General features: G+C 48.0%; 1 protein-coding gene across 5 annotated transcripts in view; it reads left to right on the top strand.

Moving 5' to 3' along the window:
• The window catches only part of LOC126284062 (RNA-binding protein 26), a 223,834-nt gene that overhangs the window by 164,042 nt on the left and 35,578 nt on the right, over positions 1-24,214 (top strand). For all 5 annotated transcript variants that reach the window (XM_049982659.1, XM_049982655.1, XM_049982656.1 and 2 more), the window contains 2 exons: positions 6,429-6,622; positions 18,160-18,262. In XM_049982659.1, coding sequence (XP_049838616.1) covers positions 6,429-6,622; positions 18,160-18,262 — 297 coding nt within the window. The remainder of the gene's footprint in view (positions 1-6,428; positions 6,623-18,159; positions 18,263-24,214) is intronic.

Below are 24,214 nucleotides of genomic sequence, written 5' to 3'. Positions count from 1 at the left end.
TGTTGCCACTCATTGTTTAATACTTTCCCTGAAATCTTCAGCTGTAGTTTTGCGAAGTCACAGTCAGGAATGATTCCTAAATAATCTTTACATTATTTCCCTTTTGTTTGCTGCCTTCAAGAAACCTCCTTTTTTCTAAAAGTTATTTTTTGAGTAGCCAGTAGTTAGAGATGCACTAGTTTTTAAATGCTATGCATTTTACCTTAAGTTTTTTTCAAGGTAGTCTTCTGCTCATGCATACACTCAGTGCATTATGATTCTGTTCTTTTCCGGTAAATACTACCGTATTTACTCGAATCTAAGCTACACTTTTTTTCCAGTTTTTGTAATTCAAAAAGCAGCCTGCGGCTTAGAATCGAGTGCAAAGTAAACAGAAGTTCTGAAAAATATTGGTAGATGCTACCACAACTATCTTCTGCTGACGAATATAAGTAGCAATAAACAGGCATGCTTTGCAGGCACAAAGATAAATACGGGTGCCAAAACCTCTGTGTCACTAAATAAATTAAAAAAAGAAGGTAGAAGACAAGCTTTTTTCTCTGCCCCGAGTTTCATCTTTATACAAAAATACAAACTATGCACAAGGTTTAGGATTGTTGCACAAGTTGATACACTGGGGCTCATTAAGATTTCACATAGTGGCACCTTTGCTTCATGGAATTTTGTGAAGTGCTTGTTGGTGTTAGTGAACCAGAATGAAGCACTTTCATTACACTGCCAAATTCAAGAGGGGGAGTTATTTCTTTTGCGGAACAAAGCTCCAATCGTGCTGCAGGTCTGCGATACGGGATTGATGAGAGCAACATCATGTGATGGCGACTGCAGAGAGACAAATTATTTGAATGTTCAAGTAGCAGGAAAGCATTTAGTGGGACAAAGTGTGGCCAATATCATGCACTAGAAGTGATTTTAAATGAATTTGTTAAGGAACAGCGTCAGAAATTCCTGCCTGTGAACGCAGAAATTTTAAAAATTAAGGCACATGAAACTGCTTGAGAGCAAAAATTTGAAAATTTTAAGGCTAGTCGCAGATGGATTGATCTGTTTATGAAGCGCTGGGGTTTTTCACTTTGGAGGTGAACTTTAATTGCACAGAAGCTGCAAAAAATTAAGAAGAAAGACTTGTGGAATTTCAGTGCTTCACGATTATGCGGTACACAGGAAAGCAATACCTTCTTGGTCAGGTACTGACCAAAGTGTTTCCAAAAACTGTAATTGCACAAGCAAACGAAACTGGGTGGTTTTCGGAGGACATGGTGCTGGAATGGATTATGCGTGTGTGGAATCGGCATCCTGGTGCAATGCTTGGTTTATGCAGTCTGTTGGTATTAGTTGTGTACGCAGGCCATATAACATCTGCAGTAAAATGAGAATTAGAGGAAAGCAAAATGGACTTGGCAGTAATTCCAGGTGGAATTACGTCAATTCTGCAACCACTTGACGTCTGTTTGAATAAACCATTTAAAGACAACCTTAAACGCATGTACACTGACTGGGTACAAAAAGTGACAGACAACTGACACCAACAGGACTTGTAAAATGCGCAAGTTTTTAACAATTGTGCCAATGGGTTTATGATGCATGGACGTGTGTTCCAAATGAGACTGTGTAACAAGCATTTAAAAAATGTTTGATATCCAATGCAGTAAATGGTACAGAGGACAATGCTCTCTATGAAGAAATGAGCAACAAAGAACAGAGTGATAGTGATTCAGAATCATGACTGGTATTTTAAACATTTCATGTAAGTTATTTACTCAGGCTTGTCTGACAATTGGCATTACCCCCAAAGGCCTCACACTTAAAGTTCCCATCTCTGGCTGCAATCCTTCTTTCCATCAGTCATTATACCAGTTCCAAACTGCACAATCCATAGCCCTCAACCGCCTAATCCTTCACCTATACATCAACTCGGCCAATGAACACACCCGTCAACTCCTATCCCAAATCAAAGTCCTCAATCTTTCCTCTCCCACATCCACACCAGCTGTTCATAGCATCCTCCTACAGGCCAACCGCAAATTAGAACAGCATGCCACCCTCCACCTCAAAAAACTATCCAATCTCCTGGTTTCCCACCTCCGGAAAGGCAACTCACTCACCCTACACAACCTTTCCAACAAACCTCAACATCCTCTCATTGCACACAGACCCAGTCTCTCCCATCTACTCAATCTCCCACTTCCAGCTCCACTCCCTCCAACACCTCAAAATTCTAGTCAACACAATCTGGAACCACAACACCCCAATTCAGTAGTTAACCTTTCCTCCAAACCTCTCTCCCAATCCGAAACCTCTGTCCTATCCAAAGGCCTCACCTTCAGCCCCACTCCCCGATTCAACCAAACTGCCCTTGTCAAAGATTTACTGTCCTACACTCTTAGTACCTGCTGGAAATATCACTTTGCCACAAAGAAAAATAATCCTGATCCCACTCCTAATGATCCAACTCCCCAAGACTCTATCCAAATTGAACCCTGCCTGCAGCAGTTCCGTCCTCCATCACAGCAGGACCCACCTCCTCTTCCTCAAAATCACCCTCTCCAAACCTTCCAGGAATTTCTCACTTCGAGCCTTGCCTCTCAGTCTTTCTTGAAAACCCTTAATCCTACTCCCAACATCACCACAGCCGATGCCCAGGCTATCCGTGATCTGAAAGCTGACCAATCCATCATTATTCTTCCGGCTGACAAGGGTTCCACGACCGTGGTACTTGATCGTCGGGAGTATGTGGCTGAGGGACTGCGTCAGCTTTCAGACAACTCTACATACAAAGTTTGCCAAGGTAATCCCATTCCTGATGTCCAGGTGGAGCTTCAACGAATCCTCAGAACCTTAGGCCCCCTACAAAACCTTTCATCTGACTCCATCAAACTCCTGACCCCACCAACACCTCGCACTCCTACCTTCTACCTACTTCCTAAAATTCACAAACTCAAACATCCCAGCCGCCCCATTGTAGTTGGTTACCAAGCCCCCACAAAACGTATCTCTGCCTACGTAGATCAACACCTTCAACCCATTACATGCAGTCTTCCATCCTTCATGAAAGACACCAACCACTTTCTCGAATGCCTGGAATCCTTACCCAGTCTGTTACCCCGGAAACCAACCTTGTAACCATTGATGCCACTTCCCTACACACAAATATCCCGCACGTCCAGGGCCTCGCTGCAGTGGAGCACTTCCTTTCACGCCGATCACCTGCCACCCTACCCAAAACCTCTTTCCTCGTCACCTTAGCCAGCTTCATCCTGACCCACAATTTCTTCACTTTTGAAGGCCAGACATACCAACAATTAAAGGGAACAGCCATGGGTACCAGGATGGCCCCCTCTTATGCCAACCTATTTATGGGTCGCTTAGAGGAAGCCTTCTTGATTACCCAAGCCTGCCAACCCAAAGTTTGGTACAGATTTATTGATGACATCTTCATGATCTGGACTCACAGTGAACAACAACTTCAGAATTTCCTGTGCAACCTCAACTCCTTTGGTTCCATCAGATTCACCTGGTCCTACTCCAAATCCCATGCCACTTTCCTTGACGTTGACCTCCATCTGTCCAATGGCCAGCTTCACACATCCGTCCATATCAAACCCACCAACAAGCAACAGTACCTCCATTATGACAGCTGCCACCCATTCCATATCAAACGGTCCCTTCCCTACAGCCTAGGCCTTCGTGGCAAACGAATCTGCTCCAGTCCTGAATCCCTGGACCATTACACCAACAACCTGAAAACACCATTCGCATCCCACAACTGCCCTCCCGACCTGATACAGAAGCAAATAATCAGAGCCACTTCCTCATCCCCTCAAACCCAGAACCTCTCACAGAAGAAGCCCAAAAGTGCCCTACTTGTGACAGGATACTTCCCGGGACTGGATCAGACTCTGAATGTGGCTCTCCAGCAGGGATAAGACTTCCTAAAATCCTGCCCCGAAATGAGATCCATCCTTCATGAAATCCTCCGCACTCCACCAAGAGTGTCTTTCCGCCGTCCACCTAACCTTCGTAACCTCTTGGTTCATCCCTATGAAATCCCCAAACCACCTTCCCTACCCTCTGGCTCCTACCCTTGCAACCGCCCCTGGTGTAAAACCTGTCCTATGCACCCTCCCACCACCACCTACTCCAGTCCTGTAACCCGGAAGGTATACACGATCAAAGGCAGAGCCACGTGTGAAAGCACCCACGTGATTTACCAACTGACCTGCCTGCACTGTGCCGCTTTCTATGTGGGAATGACCAGCAACAAACTTTCCATTCGCATGAATGGACACAGGCAGACAGTGTTTGCTGGTAATGAGGATCACCCTGTGGCTAAACATGCCTTGGTGAACGTCCAGCACATCTTGGCACAGTGTTACACTGTCAGAGTTATCTGGATACTTCCCACCAACACCAACCTATCAGAACTCCGGAAGTGGGAACTTGCCCTACAATATATCCTCTCTTCTCGTTATCCACCAGGCCTCAATCTCTGCTAATTTCAAGTTGCCGCCACTCGTACCTCACCTGTCATTCATCATCATCTTTGCCTCTGCACTTCCGCTTCGACTGACATCTCTGCCCAAACTTTTTGCCTTTAAATATGTCTGCTAGTGTCTATATGTATGGATGGATACGTGTGTGTGCGCGCGAGTATATACCTATCCTTTTTTCCCTCTAAGGTAAGTCTTTCCGCTCCCGGGATTGGAATGACTCCTTACCCTCTCCCTTAAAACCCACATCCTTTCATCTTTCCTTCTCCTTCCCTCTTTCCTGACGAAGCAACTGCCGGTTGTGAAAGCTCGAAATTTTGTGTGTCTGTTTGTGTGTTATTTTATTGGCCTGTCTACCGGCGCTTTCCCGCTTGGTAAGTCTTGGAATCTTTGTTTGTAATACATTTCATATAAGTTGTATTACAAATCTAATAATTTTTTTTAATTTCAGCATTTAATTTCTAAGTTATTTTCATTTTTATTTTATAAGTGTTGCTACTCTGCATTGCACAGGATAGAAAAGTGTGGAGAGCTGCATCAAACCAGTCTACGGACTGAAGACGTCAACAACACACTCTGCATTTGAAGTCATCACTAAAAATATACTATGAAAATCTGACTGGCAAGACTGTTTGGGATGTATGTTAATATGGCCAACTCTACGTTCTGAATATTTTCCTACCTGTTACAAGAGAGGGTTGCTAATAGGAACTTTTATGAATCGTGAATCACCTGCAGTATTCTCTTCACCATAAGAATCATTCGAATGTAAACATTATGTCATGTATTCTTTCGTGTTTGCCAACATCTGATTTAAATCCTTTCTGCCTAATAAACCTACGAATCTAGAGTGAGGCAATAGCAAACACGGAGGAAGATACATATCGTGTCATGTTTATATTCGTATTATTCCTATGCTGAATAGTGTACAGTCAGAAATGAAGCACAGCAACTGACTAGATTATTAAATCTAAGATGACTCTAATTTCTGCGCAGAATGTAATGTACTAAAGATTTTCAAACAAAGAAAATTTTTCGTTAAACTCTCGTTCAGAACATCTTCTATCATACACAGTCTATTATTTGGTTCTTGTTGATCATTATCAAAGAAAGCAGCACTGTAAGTAACAACAAATAGCAGTCTCTTGCCACTGTTTCACTAATTAGACAATTCCTCTCTTTTTTCACTGTAAGCGGCAGTAGGGCGCACAAAAGCAAGCCATGCCACAAGCGGCAACTGGTTGTAAACACTCATTATCAGAATGTGACAAACAATGCATGACAGTATAATAATGCATTTTCAGCTTACAGGGACGTAAACACCTATGACAAAGAGAATGGCACTTATTAGGTCAAAGCAAAATAAGCAATTGATTCAAACCAGATGAAGCATGTGAAGAAGGAATGGTACCCGTATAAATATGGATGGACCATTTGACACACAGCAGTGGCTACCTGGTAAAGCTTGACTGCTAAGCTTACGATTCAAACCAGACTACTGTAGCTGTATCTTCATCCGTTCAACCTAAATTGTGTCTCATGTTACAGTGGACCAACTTTGTTTCGATTTGGAAGTGTGGTCTAAAACATTTCTCTCCCCTTGAATTTCGAGTCTCAAATTTCAGGTGCGATCCCTCCCCCCCTTGACTTCGAGTCTTATTTCTCAGATGCGGCTTTGATTTAAGTGCGGCTTAGATTCAAGTAAATACGGTATTTATTTCTTTGCATGTCGCACAGAGAACATCAAATTTTACAAAATGTAAATTGCCAGAGTAGAAATGGTAGTTTTTGTGACAATTCAGTAGAATTTTTTGATGTGTCAACTGTTAACTTGGCCACATACACACTGCACAATGAAAATCTACATTATCGTGATTATTTTGTCAGTGAACGAGACATATCATTTCAGATATTTAAGCTGTGTGCCATTCTCCCATTCAGGCACAACGTGAAATTCTGGACGCCGAGCTTGACTTGTTCACCCGACAACAGGAAGGAGGAGACACGTCTGAGCTCCAGAGGCGTGTGGCAGAGCTGAAGATGGCCGCCCACTCCCTAGGTCTCCTGCGGCCGGCTCCAAGGGTGGCTCGAGGAGCAGCTACACTTTCCCACCGATCAGCAGTTGGCAGGGGGAGGTGAGTATCTGTTGAACTGAAGAGTGTAAATTCATTCTTTATTTTATTAACACAATAATTGTTAGTACAATATTTATGAAACAGAAGCTCGTAGACAGCTTAGAGAGTACAATTTTAAATCTATCTGTATACTGAGTGTTTCCAGTCCGAACTGATCTGTACTGATCTGTAAGTAGGGACCACTACACTGTACCTTTTGATAAGAGTGAATGTGTGTTCTGGGAGGCCAGCAAAAGGAGATGCAGTTACAAACACGTATCTATTATAAATTGACTGTATATATGTAGGAGATGTGAAAAGTAAGATTGAATGTGACAAATGTATTTTGTGAAAATTAAGCTCAGTCCTTTCGAATAATTAGAGCACAAACTGAAATGATTATATACCAAACACCATTAAAAGTCAAACAGTGGAAAGTCTAGTTTGGACTTTATATCTACATTCCTCCAGAACTTCAACAGTCACCTCCTCCCTGATTCATGTCACCTTTTCCTCCTCATCCTTGAAGTTGACCTCCACCTCACTGGAACGCCTCTATCCAACCTACCAACCACCAGCAATACCTCCACTTTGGCAGCAGCCACACATTCCGTACCAAAAGATCCCTTCCAAACATTGTAGCCACTTGTGGTCATCACATCTTTGGTGACAAGCCATATCAACAGTCTCACTGAGGCCTTCACAGACCAAAATTATCCTCCTAATCTTGCACAGGAACTGATCTCCCATGCCTTGTCTCCCAAGTCACCTCCCACATACCCCCTGTCTACCCAGATGGAGCACTCCTGTTGTGACTCATTACCACCCAGGACTGAAGCAACTGTATCACATTCTCTGCCAGGTTTTCATCTACCTCTCCCAATGCCTTAAATGAGGAATATCGTACCCACTATCCTCACCACCGCTCCCACAGTGGTATTCCACTGCCCATCAAACCTGTGCTTTATCCTTGTCTGTCCCTACTCTACCTCTGCTTCTAACCCCCTTGCCTCATGGCTCATACCCCTGCATGACCTGTCCCCTGCTATCCTCTCATTTCCACTTATTCTAGTGCTGTCACGAGCACTTCCAATCCCTTCAAAGGCAGAGTCACCTGTGAAAGAAGTCAGATGACCTACAAACAAAGCTGTACCCACAGTGTTGCTTTCTAACAAGGGGGACACTCCATCGCACCCCCCTCAGATGTAATGGCCCAGTGGATAGCACGTCAAAAACTGAACACAAATGAAGCATGAAAACAAGAAGGTGAACTGAACTAAACTGTGAAAAAAGAAGCAAAATAGAAACAGTGAACGCTCCAAGCTAAATATGTGCAACATCGAACGACCCGCAAGAACCACGGGGTCAGTGTTGAGTGATCACAGTGTTGAGTACAAAGCACGAGATCTGTATTCAAACGTCCCTCATGCTGCCCCCCTATAATGTTCCGCTTGGATTGTTACATTTAACTTAACTTTCTATTGCCTGGAGTTCATTTGATGAAAGAATAGAACAGTTTCTAACTTCACAAAATTTATTGAAAACTGAATTGCACACTCGTCACGTTAATAAAACACTGGCTGACATGCTTCACAGATCTCTTTGACTGACTGACAAAAGAACAACTCGCTTGCAGCCTCACTGCATAACTTTATATAGTATTTTAACAATAAATTTCCAAATAACCCATTATTAATTTTGCGCAATTTTGATGTTACAATTAAAATTTACAAAATGTAAAGAAACTGATGTTACAGCCGAATAAGGTATAAAATACAATATCGTATTACATAAATTTTTTAGTATCATATGTAGTTTTACATATAAAAAAAATCAATCTGAACTTTAATTACAATAATGTCTCTTATATTATCTTAGTTGCATAATTAATTAAATTTTGGATTTGCTTACTAACATTCAGTGACAGTACAAATCTCGTGCTTTATCCCACTACACACGTAAAATTTACAAATGAGGCCTTAAATTCTGAAAATCGGAAAGTTGTGTGGTGTAAGTAATTAGTGAGTTAATTAGAAATGTAATTACAAAGGGTATTAATTACAGAGGAAGACAAAAATAGGTAACATATCACTTGCTAAAAACTTGTAAGCCATTTCTCAAGATAATGATGTTCTCTCTGTCAACCCACCAATCATCTGCAATTAAGGTAATTAGAGGCACCAACCACTTATACCAACATTCCCACAGCCTCTTAATATTTGGCGCCAGATATGTAACATTTCAGTTTCTTGATTAAACATCTAACTCAGTATTTGTGCATAATTTTGTTAATGACAACTAACCCCTGACAATCATGATAATATACGTCCTTCCAGAACATTCTGTATGCTTTCACAATGAATATCAAGTGTTTTAGCTTATTGGACAGAATGATGTATATAGAGACACACAAGTCTGTAGGAAGCACTGACTCGTGCAACAGCCACCCTGATGCACATAAAAAAAAAGTGGTATCAGTCTCTTCATTAGAGTCTTGGGGAAGGATGTATCATTATACCCCTCCGCACCCAAGGCACCCACAAATTTATGCACTGTCTGTCTGGTCATTGACATGTCTATTCTTCTCCTGTAGTCTTGGGAATGATCATACTATACATTGGTTATAGAATAAGAGTCATGTGATATGAATATATATATTATCATCACAAGTCAGCGTGCAGCCACACAGGCCTCTCACAGCAATGAAATTGACAAATAAATGGGTGTGAACTATGTCACAATGAAGGAATTAAAGACTCAAACCTTTGAAAATGGAACTCAAGACTCGTAACATGTTGTAATTGTGTAAAACAAATAGAAGGTATGTACATTTGGAGCTCAAGCAGATGTTACACCACGATACAGACACAAATTTAAATACAGCGAACAGACTTATCAGTCATTAGACAAACAGTTCATAATTTTGTGGGGGAAAAAAGGGGGCATGAGAGAGGTTTGAACCTGGATCTTCCCCATCACAGTCCCATACTGTGACCACATGACCACGGTCCCACCATCATTGAAAGGTGCTCTATGTTGCCCATGTTGATCTTCGACTGTTCAGTTCCTATTCTGCTTTTTTTCTTTCCACAGTTCAGTACACCACCTTCCTGTTTTCATACTTGATCTGTGTTCAGTTTTTGACAGGCTGTCCAATTGGCCCTCTTACCAGTAAATCTGAGAGGGCTGTGATGGGGAGTTTCTTCCGCATGAATGACCATAGCCAAACTGGGCAAGAGACAGCTGGACCACCCATTTGCTGAACATGATGCCCACTCCAGTGAGTGCTCCCTGTCCTGCACCACCTAATTCCTTCCTACCGGCTACTTTTTGTGAACTGCACAGTTGGGAATACTCTTTACTTTCATTCTCGTGAGCCCCATGGTATCAACCTTCCCTGCTGCCACTCGGGCACTACACACACCTATGCATCTACGGTCTTTCCCTCGACCCTCCCCCTCCTCCTCCCTCCCCATTCCTCCCACCTCCCTACTACACCATCCACACCCTTCTCTCCTCATCCCCCCCCTACATCCTCCCCCTACATCATCCCTCCCACCTACATCCTCCCCCTACATCATCCCTCCCACCTACATCCTCCCCCTACATCCTCCCTCCCACCTACATCCTCCCTCCCACCTACATCCTCCCTCCCACCTACATCCTCCCTCCCACCTACATCCTCCCTCCCACCTACATCCTCCCTCCCACATGCAATCTCCTTCCCGCCTTTATCCACCCTGCCCACTACAACCTCCCTGTCCCCCCCCCCCGTCGCACTCCCTGCCCCCCCCCCCCCATCCACTCCCAGCCCCCGCCCTCCCGTTGCACTCCCTGCCCCCCCCACCCGTTACACTCCCTGCCCCCCCCGTCGCACTCCCTGCCCCTGCCCCCCCCCCCCCCGTCGCACTCCCTGCCCCCGCCCACCCCCCCCGTCGCACTCCCTGCCCCCGCCCCCCACCGTCGCACTCCCTGCCCCCGCCCCCCACCGTCGCACTCCCTGCCCCCGCCCCCCACCGTCGCACTCCCTGCCCCCGCCCCCCACCGTCGCACTCTCTGCCCCCTCCCCCACCGTCGCACTCCCTGCCCCCTCCCCCACCGTCGCACTCCCTGCCCCCTCCCCCACCGTCGCACTCCCTGCCCCCTCCCCCACCGTCGCACTCCCTGCCCCCTCCCCCACCGTCGCACTACCTGCCCCCTCCCCCACCGTCGCACTCCCTGCCCCCTCCCCCACCGTCGCACTCCCTGCCCCCCCCCCGGTCGCACTCCCTGCCTCCCCCCCCCGTCGCATTCCCTGCCCCCCCACCCGTCGCACTCCCTGCCCCCCCCCACCCGTCGCACTCCCTGCCCCCCCCACCCGTCGCACTCCCTGCCCCCCCCCCCCCCGTCGCACACCCTCCCCCCCGTCGCACACCCTCCCCCCCGTCGCACACCCTCCCCCCCGTCGCACACCCTCCCCCCCCCGTCGCACTCCCTGCCACCCCGTCGCACTCCCTGCCACCCCGTCGCACTCCCTGCCACCCCCGTCGCACTCCCTGCCACCCCGTCGCACTCCCTGCCACCCCGTCGCACTCCCTGCCACCCCGTCGCACTCCCTGCCACCCCGTCGCACTCCCTGCCACCCCGTCGCACTCCCTGCCACCCCGTCGCACTCCCTGCCACCCCGTCGCACTCCCTGCCACCCCCGTCGCACTCCCTGCCACCCCGTCGCACTCCCTGCCACCCCCGTCGCACTCCCTGCCACCCCGTCGCACTCCCTGCCCCCGCCCCCCACCGTCGCACTCCCTGCCCCCGCCCCCCACCGTCGCACTCCCTGCCCCCGCCCCCCACCGTCGCACTCCCTGCCCCCGCCCCCCACCGTCGCACTCCCTGCCCCCTCCCCCACCGTCGCACTCCCTGCCCCCTCCCCCACCGTCGCACTCCCTGCCCCCTCCCCCACCGTCGCACTCCCTGCCCCCTCCCCCACCGTCGCACTCCCTGCCCCCTCCCCCACCGTCGCACTCCCTGCCCCCCTCCCCCACCGTCGCACTACCTGCCCCCTCCCCCACCGTCGCACTCCCTGCCCCCTCCCCCACCGTCGCACTCCCTGCCCCCTCCCCCACCGTCGCACTCCCTGCCCCCTCCCCCACCGTCGCACTCCCTGCCCCCTCCCCCACCGTCGCACTCCCTGCCCCCTCCCCCACCGTCGCACTCCCTGCCCCCCCCCCCGGTCGCACTCCCTGCCTCCCCCCCCCCGGTCGCACTCCCTGCCTCCCCCCCCCGGTCGCACTCCCAGCCTCCCCCCCCCCCCGTCGCATTCCCTGCCCCCCCACCCGTCGCACTCCCTGCCCCCCCCACCCGTCGCACTCCCTGCCCCCCCCCCCGTCGCTCACCCCTCCCCCCCCGTCGCACACACTCCCCCCCGTCGCACACCCTCCCCCCCCCCGTCGCACTCCCTGCCACCCCGTCGCACTCCCTGCCACCCCGTCGCACTCCCTGCCACCCCCGTCGCACTCCCTGCCACCCCCGTCGCACTCCCTGCCACCCCCGTCGCACTCCCTGCCACCCCGTCGCACTCCCTGCCACCCCGTCGCACTCCCTGCCACCCCGTCGCACTCCCTGCCACCCCGTCGCACTCCCTGCCACCCCGTCGCACTCCCTGCCACCCCCGTCGCACTCCCTGCCACCCCCGTCGCACTCCCTGCCACCCCGTCGCACTCCCTGCCACCCCCGTCGCACTCCCTGCCACCCCGTCGCACTCCCTGCCACCCCGTCGCACTCCCTGCCACCCCGTCGCACTCCCTGCCACCCCCGTCGCACTCCCTGCCACCCCGTCGCACTCCCTGCCACCCCCGTCGCACTCCCTGCCACCCCCGTCGCACTCCCTACCACCCCCCCCCCCCCCCCGCGTACACCCTGCCCTTCCCGTCGCACACCCTGCCGCCCCCCCCGCCCGCCGCACTTTCCCTGCCCCCCCCACGCATCACTTTCCCTGCCCCTCCCACCCGTCGCACTCCCTCCCTCCCCCGCCGCACTCCCTACCCCCCCCCCCCCGCCGCACTCCCCTCCCCCCCCGCCAAATCTGTCTCCCTTTCCCCCATCCCCCTCCCCTTTCTCCCCCTACACCGTCCCCCTCCCTTTTCCCTGCCCCCTTCCTCCCCCCCCCTCCTCCCCCCCCTCCACTGTCCCCTCCACTTCCCTCGCCGTCCACTCTCCCGTACCTGCCCCTCCCCTCTCCCCCCTTCACTGTCACCCACCCACCTTCCCTCCCCCCTCCCACTCTCCCTTCTTCCTCCCTCCCTCCCTCCCTCCCTCCCTCCCTCCCTCCCTCCCTCCCTCCCTCCCTCCCTCCCTCCCTCCCTCCCTCCCTCCCTCCCTCCCTCCCTCCCTCCCTCCCTCCCTCCCTCCCTCCCTCCCTCCCTCCCTCCCTCCCTCCCTCCCTCCCTCCCTCCCTCCCTCCCTCCCTCCCTCCCTCCCTCCCTCCCTCCCTCCCTCCCTCCCTCCCTCCCTCCCTCCCTCCCTCCCTCCCTCCCTCCCTCCCTCCCTCCCTCCCTCCCTCCCTCCCTCCCTCCCTCCCTCCCTCCCTCCCTCCCTCCCTCCCTCCCTCCCTCCCTCCCTCCCTCCCTCCCTCCCTCCCTCCCTCCCTCCCTCCCTCCCTCCCTCCCTCCCTCCCTCCCTCCCTCCCTCCCTCCCTCCCTCCCTCCCTCCCTCCCTCCCTCCCTCCCTCCCTCCCTCCCTCCCTCCCTCCCTCCCTCCCTCCCTCCCTCCCTCCCTCCCTCCCTCCCTCCCTCCCTCCCTCCCTCCCTCCCTCCCTCCCCCTCTCCCTCCCCCTCTCCCTCTCCCCCTCTCCCCCTCTCTCCCTCTCTCCCTCTCTCCCTCTCCCCCTCTCCCCCTCTCTCCCTCTCTCCCTCTCTCCCTCTCTCCCTCTCTCCCTCTCTCCCTCTCTCCCTCTCTCCCTCTCCCCCTCTCTCCCTCTCCCTCTCCCTCTCCCTCTCCCTCTCCCTCTCCCTCTCCCTCTCCCTCTCCCTCTCCCTCTCGCTTTCCTCTCTCCCACTCCTGCCTTCTTCTCACCTGCCCCTCCTTTCCCCTTCCCTCCACCATTCCACCATCCCCTTCCTCAGCCCTCCCACCCCCACGTAAGGTGATGGGAAATGTAGTGTCTACGCCTCACACAGAAGGGACCCCACTCAGTGACAGTTTGTCACTTCACGTAATTGAGCCATGTGTAGTTATTTGTACATTTGTTACAGCTTGATTGCAACATTTCAGTATGCTGTGAACAGATTCACGCTCATATATACAGAGAGAGAGAGAGAGAGAGAGAGAGGGAGGGAGGTAGGTAGGTAGGTAGGTAGGAAGGTAGGTAGGTTCATTTCCTTAACTCTTTGAAGAGAGCAGTGGTGGTGACATGGCTCAGTTGTTCCTGTGTAGTTAATTGTGAAGATGGGAAAAAGTCAAGATTCAAGCAGTGGTTAAGTACTTTATAAAGAAAGGTATGAAAGCAAAGGACACTCATGCAGACTTCCAGAATACACTGGGGGACTCTGCTCCTTCATATTCTACTGTTGCCAAGTGGACAAATGAATTTAAATTTGGTCGGGAGAGCTTAGATGACGATCATGTAGTGGTCAGCCAAGGTGTGCCACTACTCCAGAAATCATTGCAAATGGTCATGGAGGACTGCCGATTGAAAGTGTGTTAAATTGCTCATGCTTGCCAGATGTCATCTGAAAGGGTATATCACATTTTAACAGAAGAATCAGAAATGAAAAAATTATCTGCAAGATGTGTGCCAGGACTCTTGACACTGGATCAAAAATGCATGACGTCGCCATGGTAAAATTACACGAACTAAGGTATGAATTGTGCCACACCAGCCTTATTCACCTGATATGGCTCCGTAAGACCTACATGTGTTCCCCAAACTGAAAATTTTTCTTGGTGGACGAAGATTCACTTCAGATGAAGAATTGATAGCTGGAGTTGACATCTGTTTTGCGAGTCTGGAGGAGACTGATTTTCAAGTTGGCATCATTGGACCAAGTGCATGAATTTACAAGAAGACTACATTGAACAATAAAAAACAACTTTTCAAACTGTGTGCCCGACAGAGACTCGAACTCGCGACCTTTGCCTTTCGCGAGCAAGTGCTCTACCGTCAGAGCTATCAAAGCACGACTCACGTCCGGTACTCACAGCTTTACTTCTGCCAGTATCTCGTCTCCTATCTTCCAAACTTTACAGAAGCTCTCCTGCGAACCTTGCAGAACCAGCACTCCTGAAAGAAAGGCTATAGCGGAGACATGGCTTAACCACAGCCTGGGGGATGTTTCCAGAATGAGATTTTCACTCGGACGTGAGTCGTGCTTCGATAGCTCAGACGGTAGAGCACTTGCCCGCGAAAGGCAAAGGTCCCGAGTTTGAGTCTCGGTCGGGCACACAGTTTTAATCTGCCAGGAAGTTTCATATCAGCGCACACTCCGCTGCAGAGTGAAAATCTCATTCTGGGAACTTTTCAAACGTTTCTCGTTGTAATACCACAGCCCCTCGAATTTGTTTAAAAAAGGGAAGGAGATTACTGCCAAGTGGCTGTACGAGAATGTATACATACACTCCTGGAAATGGAAAAAAGAACACATTGACACCGGTGTGTCAGACCCACCATACTTGCTCTGGACACTGCGAGAGTGCTGTACAAGCAATGATCACACGCACGGCACAGCGAACACACCAGGAACCGCGGTGTTGGCCGTCAAATGGCGCTAGCTGCGCAGCATTTGGGCACCGCCGCAGTCAGTGTCAGCCAGTTTGCCGTGGCATATGGAGCTCCATCGCAGTCTTTAACACTGGTAGCATGCTGCGACAGCGTGGACGTGAACCGTATGTGCAGTTGACGGACTTTGAGCGAGGGCGTATAGTGGGCATGCGGGAGGCCGGGTGGACATACCGCCGAATTGCTCAACACGTGGGGCGTGAGGTCTCCACAGTACATCGATTTTGTCGCCAGTGGTCGGCGGAAGATGCACGTGCACGTCGACCTAAGACCGGACCGCAGCGGCGCACGGATGCACGCCAAGACCATAGGATCCTACGCAGTGCCGTAGGGGACCGCACCGCCACTTCCCAGCAAATTAGGGACACTGTTGCTCCTGGGGTATCGGCGAGGACCATTCGCAACCGTCTCCATGAAGCTGGGCTACGGTCCCGCACACCGTTAGGCCGTCTTCTGCTCATGCCCCAACATCGTGCAGCCCGCCTCCAGTGGTGTCGCGACAGGTGTGAATGGAGGGACGAATGGAGACGTGCCGTCTTCAGCGATGAGAGTCGTTTCTGCCTTGGTGCCAATGATGGTCGTATGCGTGTTTGGCGCCGTGCAGGTGAGCGCCACAATCAGGACTGCATATGACCGAGGCACACAGGGCCAACACCCGGCATCATGGTGTGGGGAGCCATCTCCTACACTGGCCGTACATCTCTGGTGATCGTCGAGGGGACACTGAATAGTGCACGGTACATCCAAACCGTCATCGAACCCATCGTTCTACCATTCCTAGACCGGCAAGGGAACTTGCTGTTCCAGCAGGACAATGCACATCCGCATGTATCCTGTGCCACCCAACGTGCTCTAGAAGGTGTAAGTCAACTACCCTGGCCAGCAAGATCTCCGGATCTGTCCCCCATTGAGCATGTTTGGGACTGGATGAAGCGTCATCTCACGAGGTCTGCACGTCCAGCACGAACGCTGGTCCAACTGAGGCGCCAGGTGGAAATGGCATGGCAAGCCGTTCCACAGGACTACATCCAGCATCTCTTTGATCGTCTCCATGGGAGAATAGCAGCCTGCATTGCTGCGAAAGGTGGATATACACTGTACTAGTGCCGACATTGTGCATGCTCTGTTGCCTGTGTCTATGTGCCTGTGGTTCTGTCAGTGTGATCATGTGATGTATCTGACCCCAGGAATGTGTCAATAAAGTTTCCCCTTCCTGGGACAATGAATTCACGGTGTTCTTATTTCAATTTCCAGGAGTGTATAAAGGCTATAGGTTAACCTCACTAAACTTTGTGTCATTGCATCAGACAGCGAGGGATGAATGGGAAGTCAAAAGTGACAGGAGGAGTAGAATGTCTACAGTATGAAGGAAGGGAGAAGGGGCAGTGGGGTGGTTGAGGACAGCTGAGAGAAAAGAAATGCACAGAAGTGAAGAAAAATGCAGGCACCAAAAAACAAAGCAGGAAGCTATAGTGTAATGAAAGAATGAGGAATAGGAAAATATATGGATAAATGTGGAGGAAGAAGAATGTGCACTCCCAGAATGATTGGCAGAACCAATGTTCAGCAATTGTTGGAAATGGAGCACATGCCATAGTGTTAGTTCCACTCTACTGTTTCAGTCCCAGAGCAAAGAAATAAAATCACATTTGCTTTTGAGCTGCAGAGAATATTCTGCTTTGAAGTGTTATTCTTTTTATGTGAGAACTTTTGTCCTTTAATCACATTAGCACTGAGTTTGAAACACGTTTCACAATGTTGTTTGCAGCTACAGCTGGACTCAGCATTTGCAAGATGCTGCAAACACAAAAACAGTTGTGTTGGTACAAACCAAAGGAAACATCTTTTCTGCTTGCTCCTGCTAAATGCTACTGTATGGTGCATGTGTTTCCAACGTACTTTGCATAGCAGATTATTGTTAATTATGTTGCCTCTTAGAGTGTGATAAGTTGAAACATCTGTTGCCGTATTAAGACAACAGATGTTTGATCTTAACCGCACACTATAAAGCAATGGCAAGCCTGTGGAACCTGTGAAATGCAAACTATAAAAATTCTGTGGTATAACAAAACACCACTCGGAAAATTACAACTGTGCTTAACACCAGCAGTGATGATGTAGAAAAGAAATTGAGGTCTCGGCTAACACAGTGCAGACATTGTATCAGGTTATCTCAGAAATGAATGTATGTAAGCGAATGGTGGAATTATCAGTAAGTGTGAATATGGTGGATGTGGCAAGGGGATCCATAACTACTTCAGATATCCCTCTCTCATTGATTACTACAGAAAAGACGCTAGGTGCTGATAATAAAGACGATATGGTGTTATATATTAATTTATTAGAAGTATTTCAATTTACAATTCGGTATATACTTCAGTATTATGTACATAATTGAATTTTCTTTGCATAGCCTTTCAACCAATGCCTCACAAACTGCAGGAATTATTTGAAATATAGCTAACTGTGAAATATGGAATGAATGTGCAAGGCTTTGAAAGCAATCTCCTAAGCCAAAAACCATTGACTAACAGCAAGTCTCTGTTTCACAAGAATTGTATGTTGTTCTCTGAAAGAAATAGCTCTACCATATTTATTAGCATATTAAAATCACACAGTGTCTTAGTGAAGTTACGAAAAGTAGAGCCATCGTCCAAATTCAGCTCACGCAGCATATTGTTCCTGCCACATATTTGATATTATGTTTTCATCCAATATGAGTACACCAAGGCCAGTAGGCCTTCAGAACTAGTTCACTGAAAACTAGAAAACGGACAACTAACAAATATATATTCTTTGCATTCAGGGGCAGAGGCTACGCACATGTTTCTGTCGACCATCGACCTACTAAGGTCCTCGTATCAGGATATGAAGAGGATGAGAAAGATGATGTTGTCAGTCACTTTGCAGTAAGTAACATTTAACTACTTCTATGCTATATGAGAATAGAATGATGTGTTCAACATTTTACAGTAACTTGCACCATTAACTACAATATATATAAAACACTTATTGGGTGTAAGCAAATTGCACACGTACATCACATCTCGTGAAGCCAAGTAAGCTAGGGCAGTGGAGGAGCAATTTCCAAAGCTTATATTTGCTTTTCTTTTTAGGAATCTCAAATAAAATCACAAATTTCTACCCTCGTTCTAGTTCAATCAAGATAGTGTCATGCCTTTGATGTCAGAAAATGAAATGTATTTACAGAATGCCAGGTGTGTGTGTGTGTGTGTGTGTGTGTGTGTGTGTGTGTGTGTGTGTGTGTGTGTGTGTGTCCATAACACACTGTTAAAAAATGCTAGTTTTCTAAACTTTCCCAATAGTTTTTTGTGTGTTAAGGTGTCTGTGTGTGTGGGGGGGGGGGGGGGGGGGGGCTGACCTGCTTCCTTTCAGAGATTTAAGATTTATATTTTAATTCACAGAGTATTTCCATAACGCTTGTGTGTTGATCAGCTCTACTGGTAACAAACCGATAAGTATGCCGCTGAATTGCTTTGATGCCTTCTTTAATCCCATTTTGGGGAGCCAAAGCACGAGAGCAGTATTGAACAAAGGATCGCACAAGTGCTCAGTCTGTGGTATCCTTTATAGATGAACCACACCTACCTAGAACTCACAATAAACAGAAGTCAACAGCTCATGTTGCCTACAGTCCATCTCAACTGTTCATATATATATATATATATATATATATATATATATATATATATATATATATATATATATATATATATCCCTCCCCCCCCCTCCCCCCCCCCCTTTACTAGGTTACGCCTAGATATTTAATTGACATTACTTTCTCAAGCAGCACACACACACACCACAAACACTGTATTCGAAATTATGGGATTGTTTTTCGTACTCATCTGTGTTAACTTACTGTTTATCAAATTTAGAGCAAGCTGCCATTCATCACACTAAACAGAAAATCCTATCAGAGTCATCCTGTATCCCCTACAGTCACCGAATTATGACACTTTTCAATACACTAAAGTCTTACCAGCAAACAGTTGCAGATTGCTGCTGGCTGTGTCAGACAGATTATTTATGTATATGGGGAAGAAGAGTGACTCTATTGAGCACTCTAGGACAGTTCTTTTGCTTTATGATGAACACTCAGTGTCCAAGACATGAACTGGATTCTATTACTTAAGAAGTCGTCAAGCCACATGTATATATCTAAAAACCTATTCTGTATGCTAGGACCTTTGTGAACAGTCTCATTGTCACACTGTGTCCAGCACTTTGCAGAAATCTGCCTGTTGCCTGTGTAAGGTCACAGAATTGTTGTCATTGGTGTTTGTACTACTGCCAGTGGCACAATGATAGGTAATATTTAATTTGACTATGTTTTGTTTAATGCACAGTTATGCATTAGTGTTTTCTTCTACACAGATATGGTTCTTGTTTTTATTTTTTTATTTTATTTTTGGATGAAGTGAGCAAGTGCTGTGGCAGACAGGGGTTTGTCTGCTGCATAATATAAACTGGTAGCTGTTGCCTATAATTTTGACTCCAGTGTACTGCAATCCCATTTACAGCACATTCGGTTAGCTACACTCTGATACTACATTCACTTCACAACGCGAATCTAATACCATATTTATTACTTCACTGTACAACATATCTCTAATTATTGACCTTTTACACTGGGCTGCCACTTCTGTAACGACCTCTTCTAATTCTTTATTTCTAAGTTCTTGTTCCTCCTCATTACTCAAATGTCCTAATATTTTGGGCATAACTCTGACATTACACAGCCTCGTGGAGTTTGTAGTTGGCGCACTAGAGTGTTGTATATTACACTCTGCTCCCTAAACCTAATTTAAAAAATGGGAATAAAACTCCTTGGCATGTACCTTAGGTATTCCATCCCTGGTTGACTGTGTCTTTGAGATAAAAGTTTTGCTCACTTCTAAGTTTTCTCAGGGAGCACATCAGCTTAGAAAATGAATTCTCCTGCTGAAACTCTGCAACTGTTTCATTGTTGAGTTACCTCCTGGATGGTATAGAATTATCCCGAACTAATGTAGAAATAAAGGAAGGTAATGACAAAGCCAAACAAGTGTTCTACAAAGGCATCAGTGGAAAGGAAACACTCCCAAGAGATACAGCTAGTAGAGATTTTGTCAGTATACAACCAGTATTAAAAAAAAGAATTGATTTCAAACATCCAGAGAGTGACAATTATGATTGAGAATATAAATAGACAAGTCGTTGCTCTGAAATTGCAGTGTATTAGAAACTAATAATAACTGCAGGGATACCAGGAAAAAAAACCTGAGTGGATGGCTGAAGAACTGGGGCATTCCTATCCTCTAGATCAAAATTGTCTGAATTGAATCATAGAAGACCCCTCTCTTGGGAATCAAGATACAAAATATGACAATTGGGACAAAGCCATGGATACTAAAGAACACACATTTAGTATCTTCCATCAAAACTTCAGAGAAAGAACTTCTGATGTCCAAATAGGAAAATTAAAAGGGCAAATGGAATGGCTCCATGTGTTGTGCTTATCAGAACTTAACTTGGAAATCAATAAAATTGGAGATATTAATCTTGATATATACAAAATCAAACAATGGAAAGTCTGGGATTGATTAACAAGAATATGAAGAGGAAGATTTCCACTAACAACATAGAGGAGGTGCTGTGTCATAGACAGACACAATGAAAATTTAAACATTTAAACTTTCAAAGTTCTTCTTCTTCTCAAAACAGAAAAGACACGCACATTTTCACAACCACAGCCCACATATACACACGCGTAGCTATTTTTTCCGGCTGCTGGGGCCGGCATTTGATACGTACAAATTTAATATTATACTTGAATGATTTTACTTTTGTATGGAGCCGCAGTCATATAAAATTTTCTGAAACCATATTTTGAAAGGAAAGTTTCTACTCACCATATAGCGAAGATGCCGAGTCGCATATAGGTATGACATAAAGTGTGTCGGATGATGGGAATGGCAAGTGGGTGGGGGTAAGGCGGAGACAGGGTCAGGAAGGATGTTGGATAGTAGGATAGGGGTGGCGGACAGTGAAGTGCTGCATTTTAGATGCACTATCACTCTCCCTGCCCACCCCAGCCTCCACTTAACTCCCACCAAGTCGCCACTCCCATCAAGCACTGGTGCTGCTGCTGCTGCTGCTGCTGCTCTCAGTGTGGTTTCAGTTGCCTGAGACTTCTGTCGTGTGTGTGTGTGTGTGTGTGTGTGTGTGTGTGTGTGTGTGTGTGTGTGTGTGTGTTTCATCTATTTTTGACGAAAGCCTTAATGGCCGATAGCTTTATTTGAGACAGTCGTTTTGTTGTGCCTATCTGCAACTTACCATCTCCGCTATATGGTGATCTTTCCTTATTGTTACATTCCATCCTGGATCTTCCATTGAAAGATAGAACTGCCATTTGACTGTACAACAGGTTTTATTTTACAGTCTACATTTTGGCCTTAGGCCATTATCAAGTGTTAAAATTGCAATGGATTAAAGCACAGTAAAAGTACAAGTACAAAAATCAAACAAATAGTTAAATTAATGTACGGGCTGCATGATTTGGTCTGTTACTTACATATTATAAATCATTAGACATGGGTTATTCTCAATAATAAAAAAAAGAAAATGAAGCAACAAACATGCACTCTACTCGAAAACAATTACCGTATATTTTTGTACAATAAATGATCAGAACAGTGAACAAAATAAAACTGAGTCCCCAAAAAGTAAGTGTCCGTCCTACTGACGGCCTTGGGAGAGCCAGTCCTGACGAAACTCTACCATCTGGTGAGCAAGATGTATGAGACAGGCGAAATACCCTCAGACTTCAAGAACAACATAATAATTCCAATCCCAAATAAAGCAGGTGTTGACAGATGTGAAAATTACCAAACTATCAGTTAAATAACTCACAGTCTCAAAATACTAACGCGAATTCTTTACAGACGAATGGAAAAACTAGTAGCAGCCGACCTCGGGGAAGATCAGTTTGGCTTCCGTAGAAATGTTGGAACACGTGAGGCAATACTGACCCTACGACTTATCTTAGAAGCTAGATTAAGGAAAGGCAAACCTACGTTTCTAGCATTTGTAGACTTAGAGAAAGCTTTTGACAATGTTGACTGGAATACTCTCTTTCAAATTCTGAAGGTGGCAGGGGTAAAATATAGGGAGCGGAAGGCTATTTACAATTTGTATAGGAACCAAATGGCACTTATTAGAGTCGAGGAGCATGAAAGGGAAGCAGTGGTTGGGAAGAGAGTGAGACAGGTTTGCAGCCTCTCCCCAAAGTTATTCAATCTGTTTATTGAGCAAGCAGTGAAGGAAACAAAAGAAGAACTCGGAGTAGGTATTAAAATCCATGCAGAAGAAATCCATGACAGCGCGGAGACATCCATGGCCTCCAGGACGGAAGCTCGTGCGTGGAACGTGCCTCCTGGATGAGATGATGGATGAAAACTCCGGAGCAGCATCCATAGGTGTCATGGACCTGGGAGTGTGCTCCAGCGAGATGGATCCTGGAGAAGGCGGCATCGCGACTGGGGCCGGTTCCGGCATACTCAGAAGCGGTAGTGACGTCGGCTGCATCAACACGGACGGTAGATCAGCAGCAGCGACAGGACTGGCTTCTCGGGCTGGTGGAGGCAAAGGATGGGGCGGTGGCACCGGCGTGGCCACCACTCATGGGCGCATCTGGTCGTAATGGCGAACAACCGTGCCGTCGCCCGTATGTATTTCACAAAGCCGGCGACCGCGAAGAGCCGTGACCACCCCTGGAATCCATTTAGGGCGAGATCCATACCCTCGTGCCCACATGTCGGTGCCCACAGAGTATTTTCCCGCACTAGAGGACACAGCACAAGGCCTGACAGGGTGAAGCAGATGCAGTAGAGTGCGCGGTTGTCAGCCATGCAAGAGTTCAGCAGGGCTGCTATCACCCAGAGGCGTGAAGCGATAAGAACTCAGAAATTGAAGCAGACAAGGCGCTCGACCTCCCCATTCGATTGCGGATGGAAGGGAGGTGCTGTAACATGATGAATCCCTTGTCCAGTACAAAAATCACGGAAGGCCTGCGAAGAGAACTGAGGACCATTGTCTGTGACGATCGTGGATGGAAGACCTTCTAGCGCAAAGATTTTGGACAAAGCCAGCATCGTCGCCGCAGTGGTGGGTGACGGACATCTAACAACAAACGGAAACTTCGAGAAGGCGTCAATCAACAGTAGCCAATAAGTACCGAGGAAGGGGCCGGCAAAGTCGACGTGCACCTGTTCCCATGGCTGAGCTGGATCAGGCCACGGAGAGGGCATTGTACGAGGTGACGCCAGTTGAGCACACTGGCCACACGCAGCAACCATATGGGCGATGTCCGAATCAATACCGGCCCAATAAACGTGCCTGCGGGCCAGAGAGTTAGTCCGAGAAATACCCCAATGGCCTTTGTGCAACCGTTTGAGAACATCTTTGCGAAGAGAGGCTGGCACCACGATCCGTGGAGATGCGCCATCCGTGGCCAGAAGAACAACACCATCACGAACAGACAGATGAAGGTGCAAGGCATGGTAGTTGCAAAGGGGATCCGATGCCCGGCCCTTGGTCCTGTCCGGCCAACCCCGTCGAACAAAACCGATCACCCGACGCAGGACCAGGTCCCGCGCAGTAGCCGACGCGACATGCGAACCTGTAAGTGGAAAACCCTCAACCGCACGACGTTCTTCCTCATCAATGTGGAAACAGAGGAGTTCATCACGATCGAAAACCGGGTTGGGGCCTATCGGCAATCTCGACAATGCGTCAGCGTTGGCGTGCTGGGCCGTGGGGCGATAGTGAATCTCATAATGAAAACGAGACAAGCATAA

Source organism: Schistocerca gregaria, chromosome 8 (genome assembly GCF_023897955.1).
Source record: "Schistocerca gregaria isolate iqSchGreg1 chromosome 8, iqSchGreg1.2, whole genome shotgun sequence".
Lineage (NCBI taxonomy): Eukaryota > Metazoa > Arthropoda > Insecta > Orthoptera > Acrididae > Schistocerca > Schistocerca gregaria.
This window is presented reverse-complemented; position numbering and strand designations above follow the sequence as displayed.